The 22,249-nt window shown below is 34.7% G+C and overlaps 1 protein-coding gene across 11 annotated transcripts in view; it reads right to left on the reverse strand.

The window, feature by feature from the left end:
* The window catches only part of DGKB (diacylglycerol kinase beta), a 796,780-nt gene that overhangs the window by 469,053 nt on the left and 305,478 nt on the right, over window positions 1-22,249 (reverse strand). For all 11 annotated transcript variants that reach the window (XM_067042589.1, XM_067042590.1, XM_067042594.1 and 8 more), the window contains one exon: window positions 16,806-16,904. In XM_067042589.1, the coding sequence (XP_066898690.1) occupies window positions 16,806-16,904 (99 nt within the window). The remainder of the gene's footprint in view (window positions 1-16,805; window positions 16,905-22,249) is intronic.

Below are 22,249 nucleotides of genomic sequence, written 5' to 3' on the forward strand. Positions count from 1 at the left end.
ATGTTGTTGCATAATTCTTCAGACATCTTTAGCTTTAGAAGTAGTTTTTATAAAACTTTATTCTGGTAATCAAAATTTGGTATTCATACTTATAAATAAATATGCAGTGGAAATTCTGAATGAGCTCTAAGGTAAATTAAGCCATCTACAAATTGCTCTTTTTAATATATGCTTCAGAAGCAAACTCCAACCAATCTGTCAATTATTGCTAATTATTGCTTGTTTTTTTAAGAAATTTTAACTCCATAATATTGTATATTTTTAAACGTTCTGAATGTATGTTATATTTACAAAATGGTATAATATTTCATTCAGACATTAGATTGGTCTTAGGCAAGACCAAAAACTGAAAGAAATAATGAAGTCACTCTTGCTAAGCAAGAAGGGAGATTACTACAGACAGGTTTGATTTATTTTGAACCTGATAAGTTTTTTTAGAACTTCAGTAACAAAGACACGCAACTATAGTTGCTTGCTGAAAATGCTGTGATTTGAGTAACGTTAACTAAAACACCACATTTACTAATGGTAATCACCACAAAAAGAACAAAATAATTTCTAACATAATACGAACAGTTTTAAAATTGCATCTTGTAGTAAACATCAATTTTCATTATCTGAGAATTAAGAGAGTATTTATAATATTTCACATGGACTACTGCATTACTTAAGCTATATTTTTAAAATTCTGGTTTTAAATATAATTTAATATCCAGAGGAAAATGTCTTTATTCTCCCCAGAATTCTGAACTGTTCATTTAAACTCTCTACCTGCAATACCACTTTATTTTAAATATTAGGCATTTTACAGTACCATCTATTGGATACTTTATATTACTGCAGCAACATAACAATCACAAGCTTTTCAAAATTTAGTAATAAGTATAAAATACTTCAAAGGCTACTCCAGAAACTAAACACAATGCTAATTTGACATTCATTAATATTATCTCATCATTATACACTTTAAACTCAACTTTATTGGCCTATAACAATAAAATTCAATTATCATGGGTTATCAATGATTTAAAAAAATAAGCTTCCCTGTTACATATTCATTTTGATTTGTATTTAATATTTATATCACTGTCTGATGTATTTTCTTCTTGACTCAGGAAAAAGAGTGATGACTGTTGGAGTAAAAGAGCTGAGCAAATGTTATTCATTAACTCAGGAAATATTTGTTGAGCACCTACTACATGTCAAATTGAATTAGGTGCTAGAGATAAAGAGATACACCATTTTAGTGTGAGTGATAGGAATGACGGTGGTGCTATTCCATGAACACAAGGAACAGTTCAACAAGAAACAGGTTCCATACAGTTCCTGGTATGTTGGCTTTCAGATCTCTGTGGGATACCCAAGAGGAAATTTACAACATGATGCCGAGTATCCGAATCTAGAGGGTGTAAGGGAGAACAAGCTTAGATATATTCAAAGGTGGTAGTTGTAGTCATGAAATTATATAAGGTAATTTATAAAGAGCATAATGACATTAGGATATAGTTAAACATTGGAAACCTAAACATATTTAAGACCAGAAAGAGGACTAGGAATTTAGCAATATGGATAGTGTGGCCAACGAGGTAGAAGAAAAGCTAGTAGAAATGTCTTAGATGACAGACATATGAGACCAGACACTTCAAATACTGTCAAATGTTGCAGGGGATTCAAAAAAGATCATTCTTGGAAAGGATGTCTAGTAGATGCTGCTGGTAGTCCAAAGCAGATCCTTAGTTACCTGGCCAGGGCATCTACCCTCAGCTGCTCTGAGTGTCGAGTGCTGAGAACTCCCATCTGCCCATTTTCTGCAGAATTAGCCTTTGCTCACTGCAGCAGGCTGTCCAGGGAGCACCAGCTATCCTGCAGGAGGCCACGGCTAATAAATGACTGATATGGGTTACAAAATGCCAGCCCCTTGTTTTAAGTTGAGAAAAATCCTATGGTATGATTTTGTTCCAGAGCCCCCAAGGTTCAGGCCAAGGCTTAAACTCTCTCTGTGACCACTTCTTTGCTCAAAGCCTGCCTCTTTCCTCTTCTGCTTCTTCCTCCCTTAAAGATTTTCTTTTTTAAATAAAGAAACATTCCTCTCTTTATATATCACACATAACTAAATCCCCGGTTCATGTTCTACTCCGAGGGAATACAACTAAAAAGAGTGCCATTGGATTTAGGATGGATGACCAGAATAGTTTTAGACTCATTTTACAGTCAGAAATAAGAATAATGTGGGTTGAAGAGGAAGGAAGAAATGTGACACAGTGAAGGTATCTTTACACCTGCACGTACTTATGGCTACATTAAGAGGCAGGCAAAGACCACATCATACACAAATATGGAAAATAACATTGTACAGGAGAAAGAACAAATCTTCCTCTGGTATGGGTTCTTTGACAGACAAGTAACTAAGGATATAAACAGAGAAGTTCAAGCACTGGACTCAAATTATAGTGCTGTCAAACGCTACCCAATATGAGCATGTTGGACTACACCTTGTTTGAGTTTTTTCAACTGGAAGCTCACAGATCAGTATATTATTAGATTGTGACTAATGCCATAGAGGGAGAAAAATGGGGAGTTCTAGGAGAGAGATGGGCAGAAAATGCTCAAATGAAAGAAACTGGAGGAATGTAGGCCTTGGATGACTCAAGGATGTTGGAAAACTGGTAACCAAATGAAATAATCTGACAATATTGGTGGTTGGGATGAAATAGGAGTAATGTCATAGGGAATAGAACACTAGGTGATCAGCTGTATTCCTCCAGAATTTGGGTTTCCTTGGGCAAATGAGAAGGAATTGGTGAAAGCTCCTGTGAGTATTAGGAACAGAATTTTAAAAGATAGATTTTATCATCTACACTGGATAGCAAGGAGTGGGCATGGAGGTCTCCCACAGAACTAAACTATCCTTATTCCATATAAAGGGAAAACAGGTTGAACTAAGGAATGAACACAGGATTGAGTCAAAAATCACTTCACTATGCATGAAACTGCTGTATGGACAAAAAGTTATATTTAAATCAATTCTGGCTCAGGTTTCAAGTGAAATTTGAGCATAGACAAGTTATATTTAATAGTAAAACAGAGGAAAGCATGTATCTAAATACTTCATGAGTACCACAATTTCATCTGGAATCATTACAACCACAAAGGTTACCTTTGCAACGTAGAATTTATTCTTAAATGTCTAGTGGTGAAGGGACTCATTTTTACTGAACTCAAAATTTAAAACTTAGAAAATGTGAGTGATGTAAAGCATTTATCTCTACTGTAATGAAACCAGATCTGGATATTTGCCCTACACTAACCCCAATCTTTCTTTGGGGGATATAAGCAGAAATACCAACACAAAGGTATACTTGGGAGTTTTTATGACAGTTTGGGGCCATCTGGTCTTACCGATGTTTAATGAGAATAGCCAATTTTATACATCCTTGCCAATACTGAGTATTATCATTTTAAAAATACTTGCCAAAATAGAAGGAAAAAGTTTATTTCACTTTTCAGTTTGATACTCTTGAATATTTATAAGCTTTAAGCTTTAAAATTATTTTTTAGTTATTTGCATTAATATTACAAAACAGGTCTTTTTTATTATAATGCTTATGTTTATCTTGATTTGTAAATTTTGGTCTTTACCATTTTCTAAAGAAATTTTTGATTGGCCAAGGCAGTCAACCTTTTATTTCTCTTTTTAGGAAAAAAGAGCAAAAAGGCAAAAATTAAATCTTCAATCCATGTTTGATTTATTTATAGGTATAAAGCAGAATTTATCTTAATTTAGTTTCCCAGATGGTTATACAGTAATCTCAACACCCCTAATCTCCACTAGCCCCTACCAGATTTGATATGTGACCTTCATCATTTACCATACCATTACACAGAGTTCAATATGTTTTAGACTTTCTACCAGTTTTTTGTATCTCCTAGAGCCACTATTACATCATTTTGATCACTGTAGCTGTAGTAAACATATTCTTAAGATTTGTGAAAACAGGTCTTTTCTTACTACTCTTCTTTCTCAGAATTTACGTTTGTGTACATTTATTCTTCCAGGCAAGCTTTGGAATAATTTTGTCAAGCAAAAAATATTACATGGAAATTGAATTAAGTAGATGAGTGAATGTGAAGAAATGTAGGTCCTTTTTTAGTTCAACTTGATTTTCTTCAGTATACTTAGACTTAAGAGAACATTTTTAATTTTTTGTTTAGGGGTAGCAAGGTCTCTTTCCACCTTGTTGTCATTCTCCTTTGCACTGTAGGAGATTTTCTTAACCTTCTCCTCCAAATACTGATTCAGTTGTTGTCAATGCTGATTTTTCCCTATGCAGATACCGATACATTTAACTTTCTGATAAGGCTTTACTTTTTTCTCTACATTTTTAACCTTCTAGATATCCCTTTCAAATCAGTATACTGTGAAAGAGATGTTTTCTTTTATCCTTGATCATGTAAATTTATTAACATTTTCATCTGCTTGCTGCAATGAATCTTCATGTACGACACCCTTCAACTTTTAACTGCTATGCATGTTTCTTTGTTTTCTTGTTGCAGAATTACTACTATTTTATTTTGGCAATAGGTACTTATTTACACTAAAATGCACTTTGGCCATAAGCCATCAGTCTGCATGAGAGTTGTTATAAAAAAGCAAAACCAAAGGAAACAAATACTATACGTATTATAGCAATATTACTGAAATGTAGTCCTGTACCAATACAATTTCACATTGAAGAAATTAATCTAGGGTCTTAGTAATAACAGTAACAAGAAAAAAGTGTTCCTCTAAGTGAATGGTTTGTTTTTAAGTTGTGAGTCTTCACAATTTAAAACAATTGTCAAGCCAATATTTCCCCCTTTTTCCAAAGGCTACTAAGAAACTCAGGGACAAATTTGCAAACCACCGCTATCAACTTTTTAGGATACTGTGATATGAATTTCTAAGTCTAACTTAACTTTGGCACAAACTTATTATGTTTTATATTGCTGCTTATTGTATAATCACATAAGCTGCCTTGAAAATTGTTGGTAATAAGTTGTAGAATAACAATTCACTAATAGATAATCTTGCATCCTCACTTTTGAATCAGACACATATACGATATTCTTTATTTTGTTTGAGGCTATTTCATAGATTCTAAATTTAGAATTTTTTTTTTTTTTTTTTTTGCGGTACGCGGGCCTCTCACTGCCGCGGCCTCTCCCGTTGCGGAGCACAGGCTCCGGACGTGCAGGCTCAGCGGCCATGGCTCACGGGCCCAGCCGCTCCGCGGCATGTGGGATCTTCCCGCTCTGGGGCACGAACCCGTGTCCCCTGCATCAAGGACGGATTCCCAACCACTGCACCACCAAGGAAGCCCAAAATTTTGAATATTTTTAATCCTTCTTTAGATAATGCTTATTTTTGTCTACATGTTTTAGATCTCTATCAGATTTTCACTTAGCTGAACTTCCAGTTTATGTCATATTAGCCTTTTGTTTTTGACCTTCTGTAAATCATGACAAAACCAAGAAAGTACATGTTTCTTTCCTTAAAAAATTATTATAACTTGCTCTGGATACAGCAACATTTTAAGCATAAATTATCATAGAAACTTGTAGGAATATTTTTTTAGCCCTATTAAAAAATAAACTAAAACTTCTATTTAGAGTCCTAAAAATAGAATTTTACCATATTCATTAGGTAAAAAGTATCATTAACCATGATATATGAACTTTTTCTTTTATATTAGACCCTGCTTATGGGCATACATATTCTATATAATATAGCCTAGGTTAGCATAAAGATGGTTTATAAACCAATAAAACCAATCTAATTAAGACAATGTAACAGACAAATGGTTCATCTCACAATGCAGATGATGGAATCATCACTTAATGATGCTGGGATGTTTTCAGGTTTCTTTTACTATCTGCCTATACAGTATATGTACACGGAAAACTATGCCCAACCAAAATGGATCTACACATATTTTATAAACATTATCGCTCTCTAGTGCTGAATATATCCTTCATTGGATTTTGAAGCAGAAATTCATAGGCAAAAAAATAGAAGAAAATTCAGAATTTAATTCTACATACTTAAGAAATAAATAAAAAGCAGGTATCCTTTATGTATAATACCATGAAATTGAGTCTGAGTTAGAGTTTCAAAATATGGGGGAAAAATGAGATTCCTTCTTGCCTATCATTACTCTGATGACAATTATGAATTGATCTATAATGAATATTAATTAAATGAATATTAAGTAATGACATTGATGAAACATTATTGAGCACTGACAATGTACTTTATCCCACTCTTTAGACAAAAAAGAAAATTGCATAGGCACAAACCCATGGTACCTTACATAAAGAATTTTCAAGAAAATAGATGACTTCAGTTACTCTGGTTAAGGTTAAAGAGGTAAATGGAAAAGAAGGGTGAAGCAGCTGAAATGGATGTTAAATAAAACCTGAAGCTCAGTGCAGCAAGTCACAACCTTAGCCAACTGTTCACACCTCTCCACCAGACTCTCCTCACTTCTGGGAGCTCTCTAACTAGTTCAGGAAATAAGGTTACTGAGAATTCAATATCCAACTTTCAGAATTCGAATATCTCCCTCTCTCTTTTAATTAGCTGATGTTTGGTATTGAAGTTGTCATTATTAACTGTTGCTGGTTAGGGATAAGTGAAAGATAAGACAGGAAGAGGCCATAATCCTTGGACCATGAGAAAGAAATGCATGCTAGACTTCCACTCCCTAACAGGCCCCTGACATCACTGAGGAGTAAACACATGCTCGAAGGAAAGATTTAACATACTCTATGCTATTTAAGACTTACCATATCTACAATGCATAATTTAGTAGGAATCTTATAATAGTGGAAGAGCAAGCAAGATCGGAAGAAGAGGAAAAGTTAATGTAGACATATGGTTCTCTGAGGGTGTTATACCTAGAGATACATAGACTGCTGCTTCAGCAACACCGTCACTTGGCCAAGTTTACAGAGTTACAGTAAAGAAGAGAGAGAGGTAGAACTGGAACCATTTGAATCAGGTCTAAAGACTATGTTTAAAATTTATATTTTCTCAATAGTTTTGTTTTCCTTTCTCTGAGCTAACAAGTTTCATCATTTATCTTGCTGGCATTCTTAAAGGTTAATTTAAGGTAATATAGGGTATTATAATAAGAGAAAGTATTCCAGGAAGAACACACAATTGGTCTAAAAGAAGCACAATGCTGAACATATTCTTTGTTTTATATCACTTCCTGCCAATGAACACTATATTTACTGTATATTCTGATAATATTATGTCTGTTTAAAAGTAAGATAAAATAATCCCACCAAATTAATTTTTTAAATGTTTAAATAATTAATAGTTTATTGTAAAACTAACTTTTGGCTTTAGGATTCATTTCAAGCACTGTGTTTCTGATTCGAAGATGTGTTTATAGTACAGAAAGAACTAAACAACTGTGAAATCTGACTCATTTGAACAACCAAATAAGTACATTTTGGGAAAAAATGATACTTTCCAGTATAGATTAGACAGTAACTTGGGGAAGCCACTCTTCATAAAGATGTTCATTAAGGTGTTATTTATGAGATCAAAATAAGGAATTGAAAACATGCTAAATATAAACTGTTTCATCTGAATTATAATATCTTCAACTAATGAGATATTATGCAGCCATTAATAGGGATGTTACATAGTATATAGAAATACATAACCACTTAATGATATTAGTTTAAATGTAAAAATAGGGTGTCACATGATATATCAAGTTTAATTACAAAAATGCCAAAATATACATTTAAAAATCAAGAGGTAAACTTTAATAGTGGTTCTATTTATACATTAATAATGGTTCCTATATAACTGTTTTAGAGTTTTTTAAATGTTTTCCATTTCAATTTATATTGTAAATATAAATTTTATTTAATAAATTTTATTTAATAAATGCATAGTTCTCTTTTAATAAAGGGTTAAAATTCACTTTCTGGTTCAACATAATGCTTACAATAGTAGTAATATTAGATGATATCAACTGAGAACTTACTATATTTACACATAGCTCTACGAAATTTTCATGAATTAGTTCACTTAATTCCATTTTCCAAATGGAATGCATAGGAACAAAATGTTAATAACTTGCTTCACGTCGTAAAACTAGTGAAAAAGCCAGGACTCAAAAACAGTATGCTGCTAGCATTAATTGGGTTGAACCAATTCACTCTCACACTTGCAAAGTATGAACAATCTGATTGTTTTGTGTCCTTTCCAAACTTAGGATTTTTAATTATCTTAATCAACCTGATGGGTATGTAGTGTTATCTCTTGAGATTTAAATATGCGCTTTCCTGATGAGTAAAGATGGTGAGCATATATATATTCATATGTTTATAGGTGATTTGTGTATATATATTTTATTCAAATGTTTCCTTAGATCTTTTGCCCTTTTGGATTAGATTGTTTGTTGCTTATCATTGGTTTATGTAAATTATCTTTATATTCTGGACACAAATCATTTGTCACCAGGCTGTAACCACTTGAAATAACTTGCCTACAAATCCAGAGTTCATGTTAGAGACTTAAGTTTCTGGTCTTCTATCCTTTCTGGCTATCACCATCCCATGCTTACTTCTGCTTTCTTTCTCTTCAACTGATCTTCCATACTTCATTTCTAAAACGTTTCATTGGGGTCTCTGGAAACTTTGCTCAAAGTAAACAAATTATCCTCTTTCTTTCTAAGTCACTGCCCTATAACACTCCCGAGGGTACTCATTCTCTCAAACATTATCTGTTCTATTTTTTTGATTGTTTTGTGTTTGCTTGTGCTTGTTTTGTTTTTTGTGGACTAGCTTGGCTTTGCATTAAAATCATCATTTGTCCAGCCCCAAAGCAGAAACTCTTATCATTTGAGACTCCTGGAAGCTAACATTCTCCCCTCTACTTTTATTCATTACTGTGATACAGCAACCTTTCCACCAAGACCCTGTAATTATCCCAGGTGGTTTTATGGACAAGATAAAACAGACCATGCCCAGAGTTCCTTGACCTCCTAACACCTAGTGAACCTCCTCTCTGCACACCAGCTGAGCCACCCAGATCCACGGCTGCATAATGGACTTTACCATCCTCTGGAACTAATCTATTCTGAAATCACATCAAACCCTAATATTCTGCTCTCTGGTACAATCTTCTCTCCTGTTTCCCTCATTTTCTTCCTCTGTTGGTGTTTTCTGATTATTTGCCTCACAGCCCAGTAATTATATTCTCATATCTCCTCTGCTCCCTGCTTTAAATTTATTGTAATTCACACTGCTAGCCGAATTATCTTTCTAAAACACGAATCTGATCATGTAGTCTCTTATTTATACTGGATAAAGCCCAAATCCTTGACAAGAAAGGTCAGGCTTTTCACCATCTCAGACCTTGTCTTGCCTGTCTCTCCACACCTCACCTTTACTCATAAGACTTAATAAACATTGTGCCATTTCCAGATCTCACTCTGTACTCTCTTATTTCTGAGACTATTCATATAAAGTTGACTTTGTATTTGCTGGCCAAATCCTTGTTTTATTCAAGATTCAGCTCAGGCATCATATCTTCAAGAAAGTTTTCATTTACTCTTTGAATTACACTCAGGATAGATGAAGATTCTCTTCACTAAAGCCTCAGTAAGTTAATATTTACCTCACCATAATATGTAACCTACCTGCCTGTCTTGCCCAATAGACTCGAAATTACAGTAAATAAAAGAACTGTTCTTATCTGAATTTTTAGCTCCAGTGACTTTAATAAAAGCCAATGGAAGGAAGGAAGAAAGAAAGAAAGAAGGAAAGAAGAAAAAAACAGAAGGAAACTGGCACTGCAGATACTGTAAATAAAAATAATGTACACTGATTATCAGTAATGATCTTACAAATTCTTTAAAGGCATAGTCATAACAGTTATATGAAGAGTTGATACTTAAATGTAAAAAACCCAAGTTTAAAGTAATTAACATTACATGATCCTTGTATTTTATCAACTTTATTAATATATGTTGATGTAGAAAATTATTAATAATTAACCCCTTACTTAAAGACTAGAACCTTGTCTTTAAATTATAATGTAAAATAATTATTTTATAAAAAGAAAACTAAATCACAGAGCTAAATATAATAGAAATGATTTTAATGATGATCTGATTTTGCTGTTCAAATATAAAACTTAAAAAGCTACTTCTTCATGAGACATCTCAAGTATTCATTTGTTGACAGTAGCAGAATTGAACCTAACTGAAATTGAAGAATCAGTATAAAAACACGTGTAATCACAGAGACCCAGTTAGTCTGATAATTAAAAAATACATAAAATTAATAATGAATGTAAGACTACACCATAGCTCTAGAGAAGTTGATCAAATATACAGCTTCGACTATAAAATTATTCTGAGAATCAGAGGGACTCTATCTAGCTTATTCCATTGATTTCTGGAACTTAAAAAAGTTATGTACTAACAAAAATAGTTTTAAAGTACTAAATGAGGCTAAATTTTTCTAAATTTTACTAAATTTTTCTTCTAGTGAAGAAAAATTTATGAAAAGGACAACAATAGAATTATAGATCAGCACACAGAAATAAACACACATCCCATCATCATATTCAAATGTCAGTATAAATTGAACTCTACTCTTCTTAAGGATAGAAGATAAAACATGAGAGTAATAAGGCTCATACGGTTCGAAAGATAACAAATCATGATAAACAGAGCAGAGAGGGACTTCTGTTAGGTAATGAAGGAGTCTCCAAAAACATACCTTTTTTGTTACAATGAGGGAATTTCATATAATTTTTTTAAAAGCCTTTCAGTGCAGGTTGATGACATAATGGTGAGTCCAAATTTAATTAAAGCAAATCTGTGAGGGACTAATACAACATGGAGCAAGTCTGTCTTGAGTTAGCCATAAAACTTGGAACATAAAGAAGTGGGCAAACTGCTTGCTCATCAGGTCATGTTTTATGTGAAATTGTTACAATTTTTTGCATTGTCATTTGACTGGGATTGCACAGCAGAGATTTCTGAGTGTGATCCAAAACAAGAATCAGGAATGCTTTTTTTTTTTTTTTTTTTCGGTACACAGGCCTCTCACTGTTGTGGCCTCTCCCGTTGCGGAGCACAGGCTCCAGACGCGCAGGCTCAGCGGCCATGGCTCACGGGCCCAGCCACTCCGCAGCATGTGGGATCTTCCCGGACCAGGGCACGAACCTGTGTTCCCTGCATCGGCAGGCGGACTCTCAACCACTGCGCCACCAGGGAAGCCCAGGAATGCATTTTTGATGGGGTCCATCAAAGGCAGAACATCTGTTTTGACAATCAATTGGTAAAGGTTAATGGCTTTTTCTGGAAATTAAGATGTTGATCAAGAGTCCTGACTGATTGCATTAGATTCACTTTCCACTTATCTGGAGGTGGGATGAGCTATGCAATAACTTTGTAAACAGTTCAGAATTATCTTCAATATGGCAGTAAACAGACTGTGGTTCCAATCAATTTTTGCTGGAAAATTCTCAAAGAAAGCATTATAAGTACCTAAACATGGTCATAAAGAATCTTGATAGATTTTAAGCAATGAAGCTTTTTGTGATAGTATTCTCAAAATATACTAGAAGCCAACTGCAACTCCAGAAATCCGTGATTATATCTGATGTATGGAATCACTGATTACATTTCTATTTTAATTTCAGAGTATTTGGTTTTAATCCATTTTTATGGCCATAAGCACCATCAAGACAAATTATTTGTGGAATCCTATTTAATTATTTGTGGAATCCGTTTTAGTGCATGCTTGTAAAAGCATGTCATCAGTGCAAAGAAGATGCTGACCTTGCTAATCTTCATAACAGGTGAGCAGGTACGTATTGAATCATTAAAGTTAATAAGTGTTGAGGAGGGATTGAGGGCTGAAAAGAGAGGTACAGAAATTTTAAACAATAAATAAATTAAAATAATACCTGAAGAGATATTCTAAAATATAAGAAGACTGCTGCTATGGTCCTTGACCTTGAAGTGTGTCATTAAAAGGCTTCAACCAGCAAAAAGGGATCTGTAATGAGTTTATATTGCTCATTGAATAACCAATTCCTGACCACAGAGTCAAAAGCAAGGGATAAAAAACTTCAATAAAATCTTATGTCTTAAGTTCTTCATTTCATATTTTCTAGAATGAGCTAGAAATGATATTGATGACCACTTTACAATAATTGAGTTTGAAACTCACCTGCTCTTCTTAGAGAACATGATCATGAAAAACTCGTATTATATGTGAGGACTAATTATTTTCTTTCAAGGAAATTTTAAAAATTTACAGCAGGTGGGCTTCCCTGGTGGTGCAGTGCTTGAGAGTCCGCCTGCCGATGCAGGGGACATGGGTTCGTGCCTCGGTCCGGGAAGATCCCACATGCCGCGGAGCGGCTGGGCCCGTGAGCCATGGCTGCTGAGCCTGCACGTCCGGAGCCTGTGCTCTGCAATCGGAGAGGCCACAACAGTGAGAGGCCCGCGTACAGTAAAAAAATAAAAAAAATTTACAGCAGGTGATACAGTGTGAAATCATTCCTGGGACGTTAATGAGAGTTCACAAGTTGAAAAGCCTCTGAGCCCATCAGTTGTAGCATATTAAGCAATTTTGTGTGCAGAACTTTATTAATTTGTTTAAAGTTTTAGTATTTAAACAGTGAGTGAGTTTAAGAGTCAATGTACTTATTCCATGATTGGAAAGTAAACTTTAATTTCTACTTAGCAAGGCAGCAAGGTAAATGATTTAGGCTAATTTATTGACATGTACAAAACCACAAGGACTTCAAAGAGCAGGTGTACTTAGAGAATTACAAGTAGTTCAAATCCTTGATTCTAGTGTGTAAGGTGGTGTGTGAGGGATTAGACGGGTTGATCCAGTTTAAGAGCCTTGTTTACCATGCTAGAGAGTTTGGCATTGATTTAAAATACTTTAAATATTTAAGAAGGAAAATATTTTATTGTATTTTTGAAAGTGGAGTAGTATCGAGAATGCAAAGAAAAGAAGAAATTCAAAGATTATGCTATTAGTACTAGAAGAATTCTGGAGAACAATTTTTGGGTGACATATGAGACAGTTACAGTTGGGCTGAAGAAAAGAGAAAGAACATCAGAATAGGCTGTCTAATGATTAATTTGATATTCAAGATGAGGCACCAATTATAATTCTTAGGTTTCTGGCTTGGGAAATTTGGGGAATGAAGGTTCTAGATAAGGCAAATAGGAGAAGGCCTATATTGGGATTTGGAGAAAGGGTAGAAATGACGAACTCAGGGTATAAGCTCTGGAATGATCGTTCTTGGGTTCTGGTCCTGAATTGTCAGTTCATGGCCATGTGACTTAGGAAATAACTTAATCTGTTTCTCAGTTTCCTCATAGGTAAAATAGAGATAGTTACAATATTTACCTTATGGTGCTGCTGTGATTATTAAATTAATTCATACAAATCATTACCCCAAACTGCAAACCCTTCATATTCTCAACTGTTTGTTACCTCACTCATTCTTGTAACTTGACACCAATAACCTTGATTCCAACAATCTTTGATTCCATTGTAATCCACAATGTATTTTCTTAACACCCCTTACTGTACTTCACTCTTCATGTCCTTACTTTATTGTTTCCCAGCTTAAATTCCATGGCCAATCCCTATAATTACTCCCTTGCGCATACTCTCAACTCCTTTGCTTCTCTCTCATTTCATCATATTGGGCAAAACACAGTCTCATTAAGGCTGGCCCATGCCTCTTCTACTCCTGGGCCTAGAACGTAACTGGAGAAATATGACTGAATATGACCAGAGAAATATACCCATGCAAGCTTACTGATCTTGTTCTAAATCCACAGTTATTAACAGGAAGAGACTTTTCATTATTCCCTGGCAATCATATGGTATTTCTTGATCCACATAGCTCCCACTCTCTCAGGTGACTCGTGTGTAACTTATTCCTGATCCTCAAAACTCTTATACCATCTTTGCTCTTAGCAATGATCCACCTTCCTACTTTTCTAAGAAAATCTAAGAGTCATATCTTTTTTCCATTGTTACCCCCTGAACACACCAGTTAGATTGATTGTTCTTTTAAACGTGTAAGTCAGATCACTCTCTCTTTTGGTCAAAAGCCTCTAATGGCTTCCAACTTCTTTCACAAAAAAAGCTAACGACCTTAGAATAGTCTAAATTGTCCTACACATATGAAAATCTTAAGACATATTTCACCTTCTCTACTAGTATTCCCCCTGCAGAATGAGACCCAGTCACTAATTTCTTTGATGTACTTCAGCTATGTCAGGCTTCTCCTGCCTCTGAGTCTTTTCTTGTCCTTCTTTGGTGACTCCTCTGTCTACAAAGTTTTGTCCCCAGAGAGCCACATCGATGACTCCCTCACATTCCTCAACTCTTTACTCAATTATTTCTTTGGTGAACTCTTAACTACTTCTTTTATAATTGTAGTTCCAGCATTTCTTCTCTTCTTTTCCTACTTTAATTCAATTATTTCTTTGGTGAACTCTTAACTACTTCTTTTATAATTGTAGTTCCAGCATTTCTTCTCTTCTTTTCCTACTTTAATTTTGTCCTTTAAGCTTTACAAACCACCAGTAATTTAATTTAACCAGGTACTAAATACTGTCCTTTTGCTTTGTTTATTATCTACTTCACTCCACTGGAATGAAGATTCTATGAAGGCAAAGATTTGATTTGGGTTTTTACTGTTTTTCCTTCTACTGTTAATACTACTGGGTACATATTAGACATTCAATAAATACTTTTTAAATGGATTAATATATTTAGCATAGTAGCTGGTATAGTATATGTGCTCAGTAAATAAGTTACTGTGATTACTTATAATAATGATAATATATCAGGCATGTAAACAACATGGAACCTCCAGGTGGCAGCACTTGAGATTGAGAATAGGAGGAGGGACTTAATATAAATTAATACGGTAATGAAATAAATAAATAAATAAACAAGATCTCGCTGGAAAAAACGTTAAGAGCAGAAAGCTGTGGCATGTGAGGGCAGGTCATACAGATGAGCCAACATGGGGCAGGTTGAAATCTTGAAAGCTAGGAAAGATATTAAAAGGAAGTATCCAGAGAAGCAGAAGAATGAGGAGACGATGGTATAATGGGTGTCAAGGTAAGGTAGACATTCATGAAAGAAGAGGTGGTTAGCAGTGCCTAATACTTCAGAGTATATAGTACCAAGGAAATGATAACGTAGCAAATGTCGAGATACAAATCATGATAAATATCGTAGGAAGATTTAAAGAGCAAAAATAAATCTTCAGAATCAAAAGTATCTACAAAAGCAATGAAAGAGTTTGCAAGTTGTTAGAGACAAGACTATTCATTTAACCCATGTTCTTTACCTTTGATTCTCTCAAAGAAAGAAAGGATGGAATAATAAAAGAATGTATCTCGTGTTTGAACTTATAAGACCAGAGATTGATATAAGTAGGCCAAAGAAGTACTCTCATTGAATTGAAGAGGGCTTTATACCCAGATAGCTGGATAATAGAATGACATAATAGATTTCTTCTTATAGTTAAAATCTGAGCTCAAGGATGCATCTAAACCAGTAAAATTACTACACTTCTTAAAGAGAATGCAAATATATAAAAATTGCATAAGTTCTTTTTCTTTAAGAAAACACTACAAAAGAACATAATACCAAAATTCATCTAAAATGTATTTTAATATGGCTCTCATTATTTTTAATTAATCTTATTTACTACAGGATGTATAATAAATCTTACATGAAGAAAGGAAATTTAGAATTAGTTACTGCTCTCCTCAGCCCCATGAGGTATTTACTTCTGCTTTATATTTGCAGTTTGAGAAGAGAGTTTTAATTTTTTTGAATAAAGGAATTTAAATACAACCAGCATTTTACAGATAATTACAAAATGAATCATAAGTGGGTGCAAATTGAGTAATTTGATTAATTTCTAAGTTGACCTTTAGAAAAGTATTTATCTAACATTTCTTACTTGTTGTATTTTTATTATATCAAACTGAAGTTCCAGCTAGCTAACTTTCATGTTGTTTTAAAAAAATGAGAACTGTGTTATAGATATGATAGTTTGTTTTGTAAAATAACTGTTTCACTTTAGAAACAATTTGGATTTTGAAATGTAATATGAATATTATCTTTGAATAGCTGCTTCTCCTTCTATCAAGATTTGTTCTTTTCAGGATTATCTCACGTACACATTTTTCCCTTGTATATTTATTAAATCAAGGAATTATTTTGCAGGTAAATGTATTGTTCACTAATAAAAGATAAAACACACCTAATGGCAGTGTGTAACTCTCTTCAAGGTGTGTGTCCTCATTCTAAGTACCCTCTGACTTAGGTGAAAGACCTCCCAACTGCAGATACATAATGTGCATCTCCAGCAAAACTGTCCATAAGAATAACTTCATTATTCTGGGAAGCCAGATCTATAAAACATGTAAAATGTGGAAGTGTTCTGCCCATACAGTTTCACGTAACTACAGCATGACTAAGTGATAAAACCTGAGTCAGCTTCAGTTACAGCATACCTTACTAAGACGTTTATTGTGCCATGAAGGAAAAAGGAAATATAGTGGGCAAAGGGGTATTTTTCTGAAGCCATGAGGTATTTTAGGTCTATTGAGTTCTGCCTTGATCAACGGAAAACTGATCTCTGGAAGCATTGAATGGTAGAGTGTACCAGTTAGTCACAGACACCCCAAGTTATAGCAGAATGATGAGAAGGAAAAACTCACCAGTACCACTGGACAAATTGTTGTAGGTGGTAAAATATGGTCCTTCAAAGGTCCGCAGTCACATTCAGGTTTCAGATGAGAAGCACATTTATTATGCAGCTAGGAAAGGAGAAAGAGGACGCTATCAAATTTTGCATGGCAACAGCAAACATGAAGCAGATTATATATCGCCCGAGATACAGCAAATATATTTAAAGAATTACAAGAAGAAACCAACAGGATCATAAAGGGATTCATATTACATTTGCCCTTATATATATATATTCTACCTTAAGTAAACTGTTTAGCAACTTCCGTGACCCAGCCTATATATTTTCCAATTCTCAATAATGTTTATATTAGAAATGTGCTTTAGGTTTTCTACCAAAAAGCCTGATTTCTTTGACAAACACACATTATTGTCCATTACAGTCCTTCCTTGTCTTATCTGTTAGCATAATCTTGAATCTACTATGCACGGTGGATGCTTTTTTTTTTTTTTTTTTTTGACCCTCCTGTTTTCTCAAAGTCATTCCAAAGTGCACAGCTCAGTATGGGGCATAATTGATCCCATCATTAGTTTTAACTTTCTAATTCAATATGTAAATGTAACCAGAGATTCATCTCAGTAGGAGCAGGATATAAATATAAGAAGACGATTATGATTATAAAAATTTATCTTTATATTTATCAGCTCTACATTAAGTATGTGTATAATCATGTAACATGTTATTTCCTTTTCTACATGTAAGAATCTAAGCTGATATTTTTATCAACCTTGTCACGAGTTTAAATTAAGGTGTTATAACACAGTATATTAAATAGTGATTTTTTAAAAATTGAGATGATAATTCTTATTGGAACCATACAGAATTGCTAAAGTAGTAGCTGTTTAAAGGCATCTAGGGGTATATCTGCCCCCTACTCCCTATCAGTTTAATATGAAATATCCATACTTTAGAAAAATGATACATATTAATAAAATAGCATCTTGTTCAAAACCGAAAAGGAGCCGCTTCATTTTTCAATTTTGAACCAAAAGCCACCCCGTTTATGTCATGATTACATTAATTTCTACAACAAACTTACCTTTGTAACAGTTAATTACCAACCAACCATAGGAGTCTAATGGGGTTGATCTACTGTTAGCAATAATATAGCTCACCATTATTGAAGGGGTATTTCGGTTGTACTTGAACCTAAAACATCTGTCACATCCTGCCTTGGAGTTAAGGCTACTTGCACAGTAATTAACTCACACTAGGCCACATTACATGAAGTAGAAGTATCTTTATACATTCATCAATAATTAGCAGTTCTGCTTCTCCGTGGCATGTAAACTTTTAAAAAAGTGGTTTAATCTTATCAGGCATTGCTGATCTTTGTCAAGAGGCAGGAGGTATTGAAGATAAAGAAGCAGTTGAAGTCACATGCAAAATAGGAATAAATTAACAGACACTCACTTGGCAAATGAAAATGCATAGTTTCCTCCAAAGAAAATCAGTGACTGGTTTAAATATATTAATTTATTGGACTTAATTTTCTTAGAATAAATCATGGCCCTGAAATTTTGGATTTAAACAAATAGATTACCAAGTGTTGTAGGTTACATTGGTCTTTCCTCAATAGATTTCCTAAATCCTAGTACTTGTGAATATAAACTCATTTGGAAATACCTTTGTAGATGTGTTCAAGTTCAGTTGAAGTTATACTGAATTAGTTTGGGTCCTAATCCAATGACTGGTGTCCTTATAAGAAGAGAGAAATCTGGACATAAGGAGACAGATATGAAGGGAAGATAGCCATGTGACAACGAAGGCAGAGATTTGGTGATGGAGCCACAGGCCAAGGGACACCAAGGATCGCGGGCCACTAACAGAATCAGGAAGAGGCGAGGGAGGATTCTTCCTTACAGCCTTCAGAGGGAGCCTGACCTGCTGACATCTTTATCTCAGGTTTCTAGCCTCCAGAACTATGAGAGAATAAATTTCTTTTCTTATTTTGTGGTATTTTGTTATGGCAGCCCTAGGAAACGAATATACCAATCATTATGAAAATTGAACCCAAACCAAAGACAGGCTGTGTGTCTGAAGACTCTTTTGTAATGTGGTGTCACAGAGAAAAAGCTTCTGCTTTTTGATCCTGTACCACCTATTTAAAACTGACAATGCAAGGCTCTACGAAGCCTCTACAAATAGAGAGATGTAAGAAAAAAATTCTGTCTGTACACATTGAGAAAGTACTGATTTTCACTCTTGACTGCAGTTAGTGAAGCTTTACATGCAACTCTGAAGGACAAAGATGCAGGGCACTCACCACAGGTATATAAGCTGAGGGCCTCAGCCTCCTCCATGACTCCATACCATGTGTTTCTAACAATCTGCAACTGATATGATAAGGGATGTCTAACCTCTCTATACAGTTATTTGAGGGTTACCAGATGTAAGAAAAGATAACAAAGATAACATGAATTTAATGACAGCTTGTTGGCATTTAGGCTAGTTTCCCAGAAGGGTGGGGGGTGGGGGCAAGGAACTGAGAACTCAGGTAGAATCACACAGTTGATAAGCCAAACAGAATGTGTGTGTAAAGGGTAACTTCGTACTGAGGTTTGAGGGTTTCAGAGCATAGGTACCGGCAAATGGTCCTATGAAATACTGCTCTCTGCACAGCTAAATAAAACCAGCATGGTGTTGTCCAGTTTGATTGTCATGTGGTCCGTATTCCTGACTTTTGTCTAGGCAGCTGCAAGGCAGAGTCTTGCAAGAACATAGGCATATAGCAGGGTCTACAAGGAGGTCGGTAACCATATCATCATCAATGAAACAAGGAGACGCAGTGCAAGAAAATTCTCCTCCCCAAGAAGTCTGTATTAACTAATAATGTGCAAGGTACCTTATACTTTTATGAAGACTGGAATCTGGCAGCTGCTAAATATAGTTGGATGTCCATCAACATCATGAGATTATCTGTAACCAGGAGTGTCAAACCAGAGGACACCATGTTGGAATATACTGATCATTCCACAATGTGTATAGCAGGTCTAGTGCATTTATCATACTGCTCAGAGACATACTTGAGGACAAAATATAAAATGTGAAATACAAAATATAAAATGAGAAAATGCTTATAGTTCCCAGGACTATTTATCAAGATTAAAAGTGAACCTCATTTTTGCTATGAAACTAAAACTTCTGCATAAAGTCTCTTTTTTAAAAAAGAGCAAATATCAACAAAATAGAAACCATATAATAGAATTTAAAAGGCACTTTCCCCAAAAAACTACCCCAAAACGGGTTATGTTCTGTTTCTTGATTAGGTGGTGGCTACACAGCGGGCTCATTTGTGGAAAACTCATTGAGCTCTACCCTTAAGATATTTATACTTTTCTGCATGTATGTTAGTTTCCAATAAAACTGTAAAAAGGAAAATGTGAATATAATCAGCAATAAAAACAAGTTGCTTAAACTTGTCACCATGACATTTTACAGAAGACACAGCACGACTGAGTCCTTCTCAGTGTCAATAAGATACTGAAGTCTGACAATTGTCTTAAAGATAACCCAGATCCCAAATCAGCAAAACAGAAAAAGCCTCATCAAGAAGAGAAATAAACTAGAACATTGATGAATCCTGCCTCTTAAATGAAATGGCCAATGAAGCCCCAGAGAAAGGAAATTGTTACCTTTTTAAAAATGTTTTTATTTTTGTTCACAGTTACCTCTGCATTTTAAAGAGTAAGGCATAAAAATCCCAGGTCGTTATTTTATTATATGTACAGAAACATCCTTTCATGTTAAGGGAATCAGTCCCTTATCTAGGAAATTCATAAAATATAAACCAGCTATTCCTGGAAGTGAATTAAATACTTAGAAATAATTTCAGAGTTTATGACAATTTCCAATAGCACCTAATTTAGAGCCAGGTCTATGTTTATTGAAAACAGCTGTCTCAATTTAGGAAGAAAAAGAAAATGTGTGAATGAGTGTGTGTGTGTGTGTGTGTGTGTGTGTGTGTGTGTGTGTGTGTGTGTGTGTGTGTGTGTGTGTGTGTGTTTATTGGATGGAGTTGAGAAAAGAGTGAAGGCATTGTACTGAGAAGAAAGCAATGTAATCTAAGAAGTCAAAGGGGAGAAAAATAGAAAAAAAATTTTCATAAGAATTTGGAGTCAAAAAAGAAATAAATCATTTTCCTACAGAAAAATGAAGTGACCAGATTTAGAGGAACATTTGCTGGTTTATATACATTTTTTTTCTCTCTAACATTTTGCCATTTCAGGGTGCTGCCTTAATGCTGGCATTGGCTAAAGCATGTAGGAGTTATTATTTTTTTTATTTTTGGGGGGGTATTTGCCTCACTTTTTAAATTTTTTAACATCTTTATTGGAGTATAATTGCTTTACAATGGTGTGTTAGTTTCTGTAATCAGCTATATGTACACATATATCCCCATATCTCCTCTCTCTTGTGTCTCCCTCCCTCCCACCCTCCCTATCCCACTCCTCTAGGTAGTCACAAACCACCTAGCTGATCTTCCTGTGCTATGCGGCTGCTTCCCACTAGCTATCTATTTTACATTTGGTAGTGTAGATATGTCCATGCCACTCTCTCACTTTGTCCCAGCTTACCCTTCCCCCTCCCCGTGTCCTCAAGTCCATTCTCTAGTAGGTCTGCATCTTTACTCTGTCATAGAGAGTGAAGTAAGTCAGAAAGAGAAAAACAAATACCGTATGCTAACACATATATATGGAATCTTAAAAAAAAAAAAAAAAAAAAAAAAGGTCATGAAGAACTTAGGGTCAAGACGGGAATAGAAATAAGGAGTTACTATTTTAAAAGAAGTAGGAGCCCTACATGATACCAAAAGTCAACAATCCATAGTCATTGCATAAGCTTTCGTTTGCGAAGCTCAAACGACATGTATCATCCTCCTACCCTGTGAGTCCTTTCTCACCGCGGGTATTTTACCGCAACCGGAGCAAATGATAACATGTTTTAAATACAGGTTTTACATGTCAAGAAAATATGTTCATGGCAGAAATGAAGAGGTATAAACAGTGCGATCTTAAGAATCAGAGAATGTAAGCAAGAGGAGGAGGAGAGAAGCAATGATGGCATTCAGCCCGGCTGATTGAATTATAAAGCCCAGGGGAAATGGTTGCCTAATGTTAGAAGGTAGTTTATACTGCTTTCACTTAGGATTTTTCTGTTATTTTTTAAGTGGTTAGATTTACAAAAGGAGATAAAACCCAGTTCTAAGAGCCTAACATTCTATCTACATGGTGGCAAATAGTATTATATCAAGAAGCCACAGGCTCTGAATAAAAAGGGGGGGATAAAATGGTTTTTTTTATCTTTAAGCATTTGTCTACACTTACTTGTATATTTGATGCAGATTTGAGTATTACAGGATGATTAACAAAATTTAAATCATGCATTTAAAACTCATTATTTATCAGTAAGAAG

The sequence above is a fragment of the Kogia breviceps genome, chromosome 9, assembly GCF_026419965.1.
Source record: "Kogia breviceps isolate mKogBre1 chromosome 9, mKogBre1 haplotype 1, whole genome shotgun sequence".
NCBI lineage: Eukaryota > Metazoa > Chordata > Mammalia > Artiodactyla > Physeteridae > Kogia > Kogia breviceps.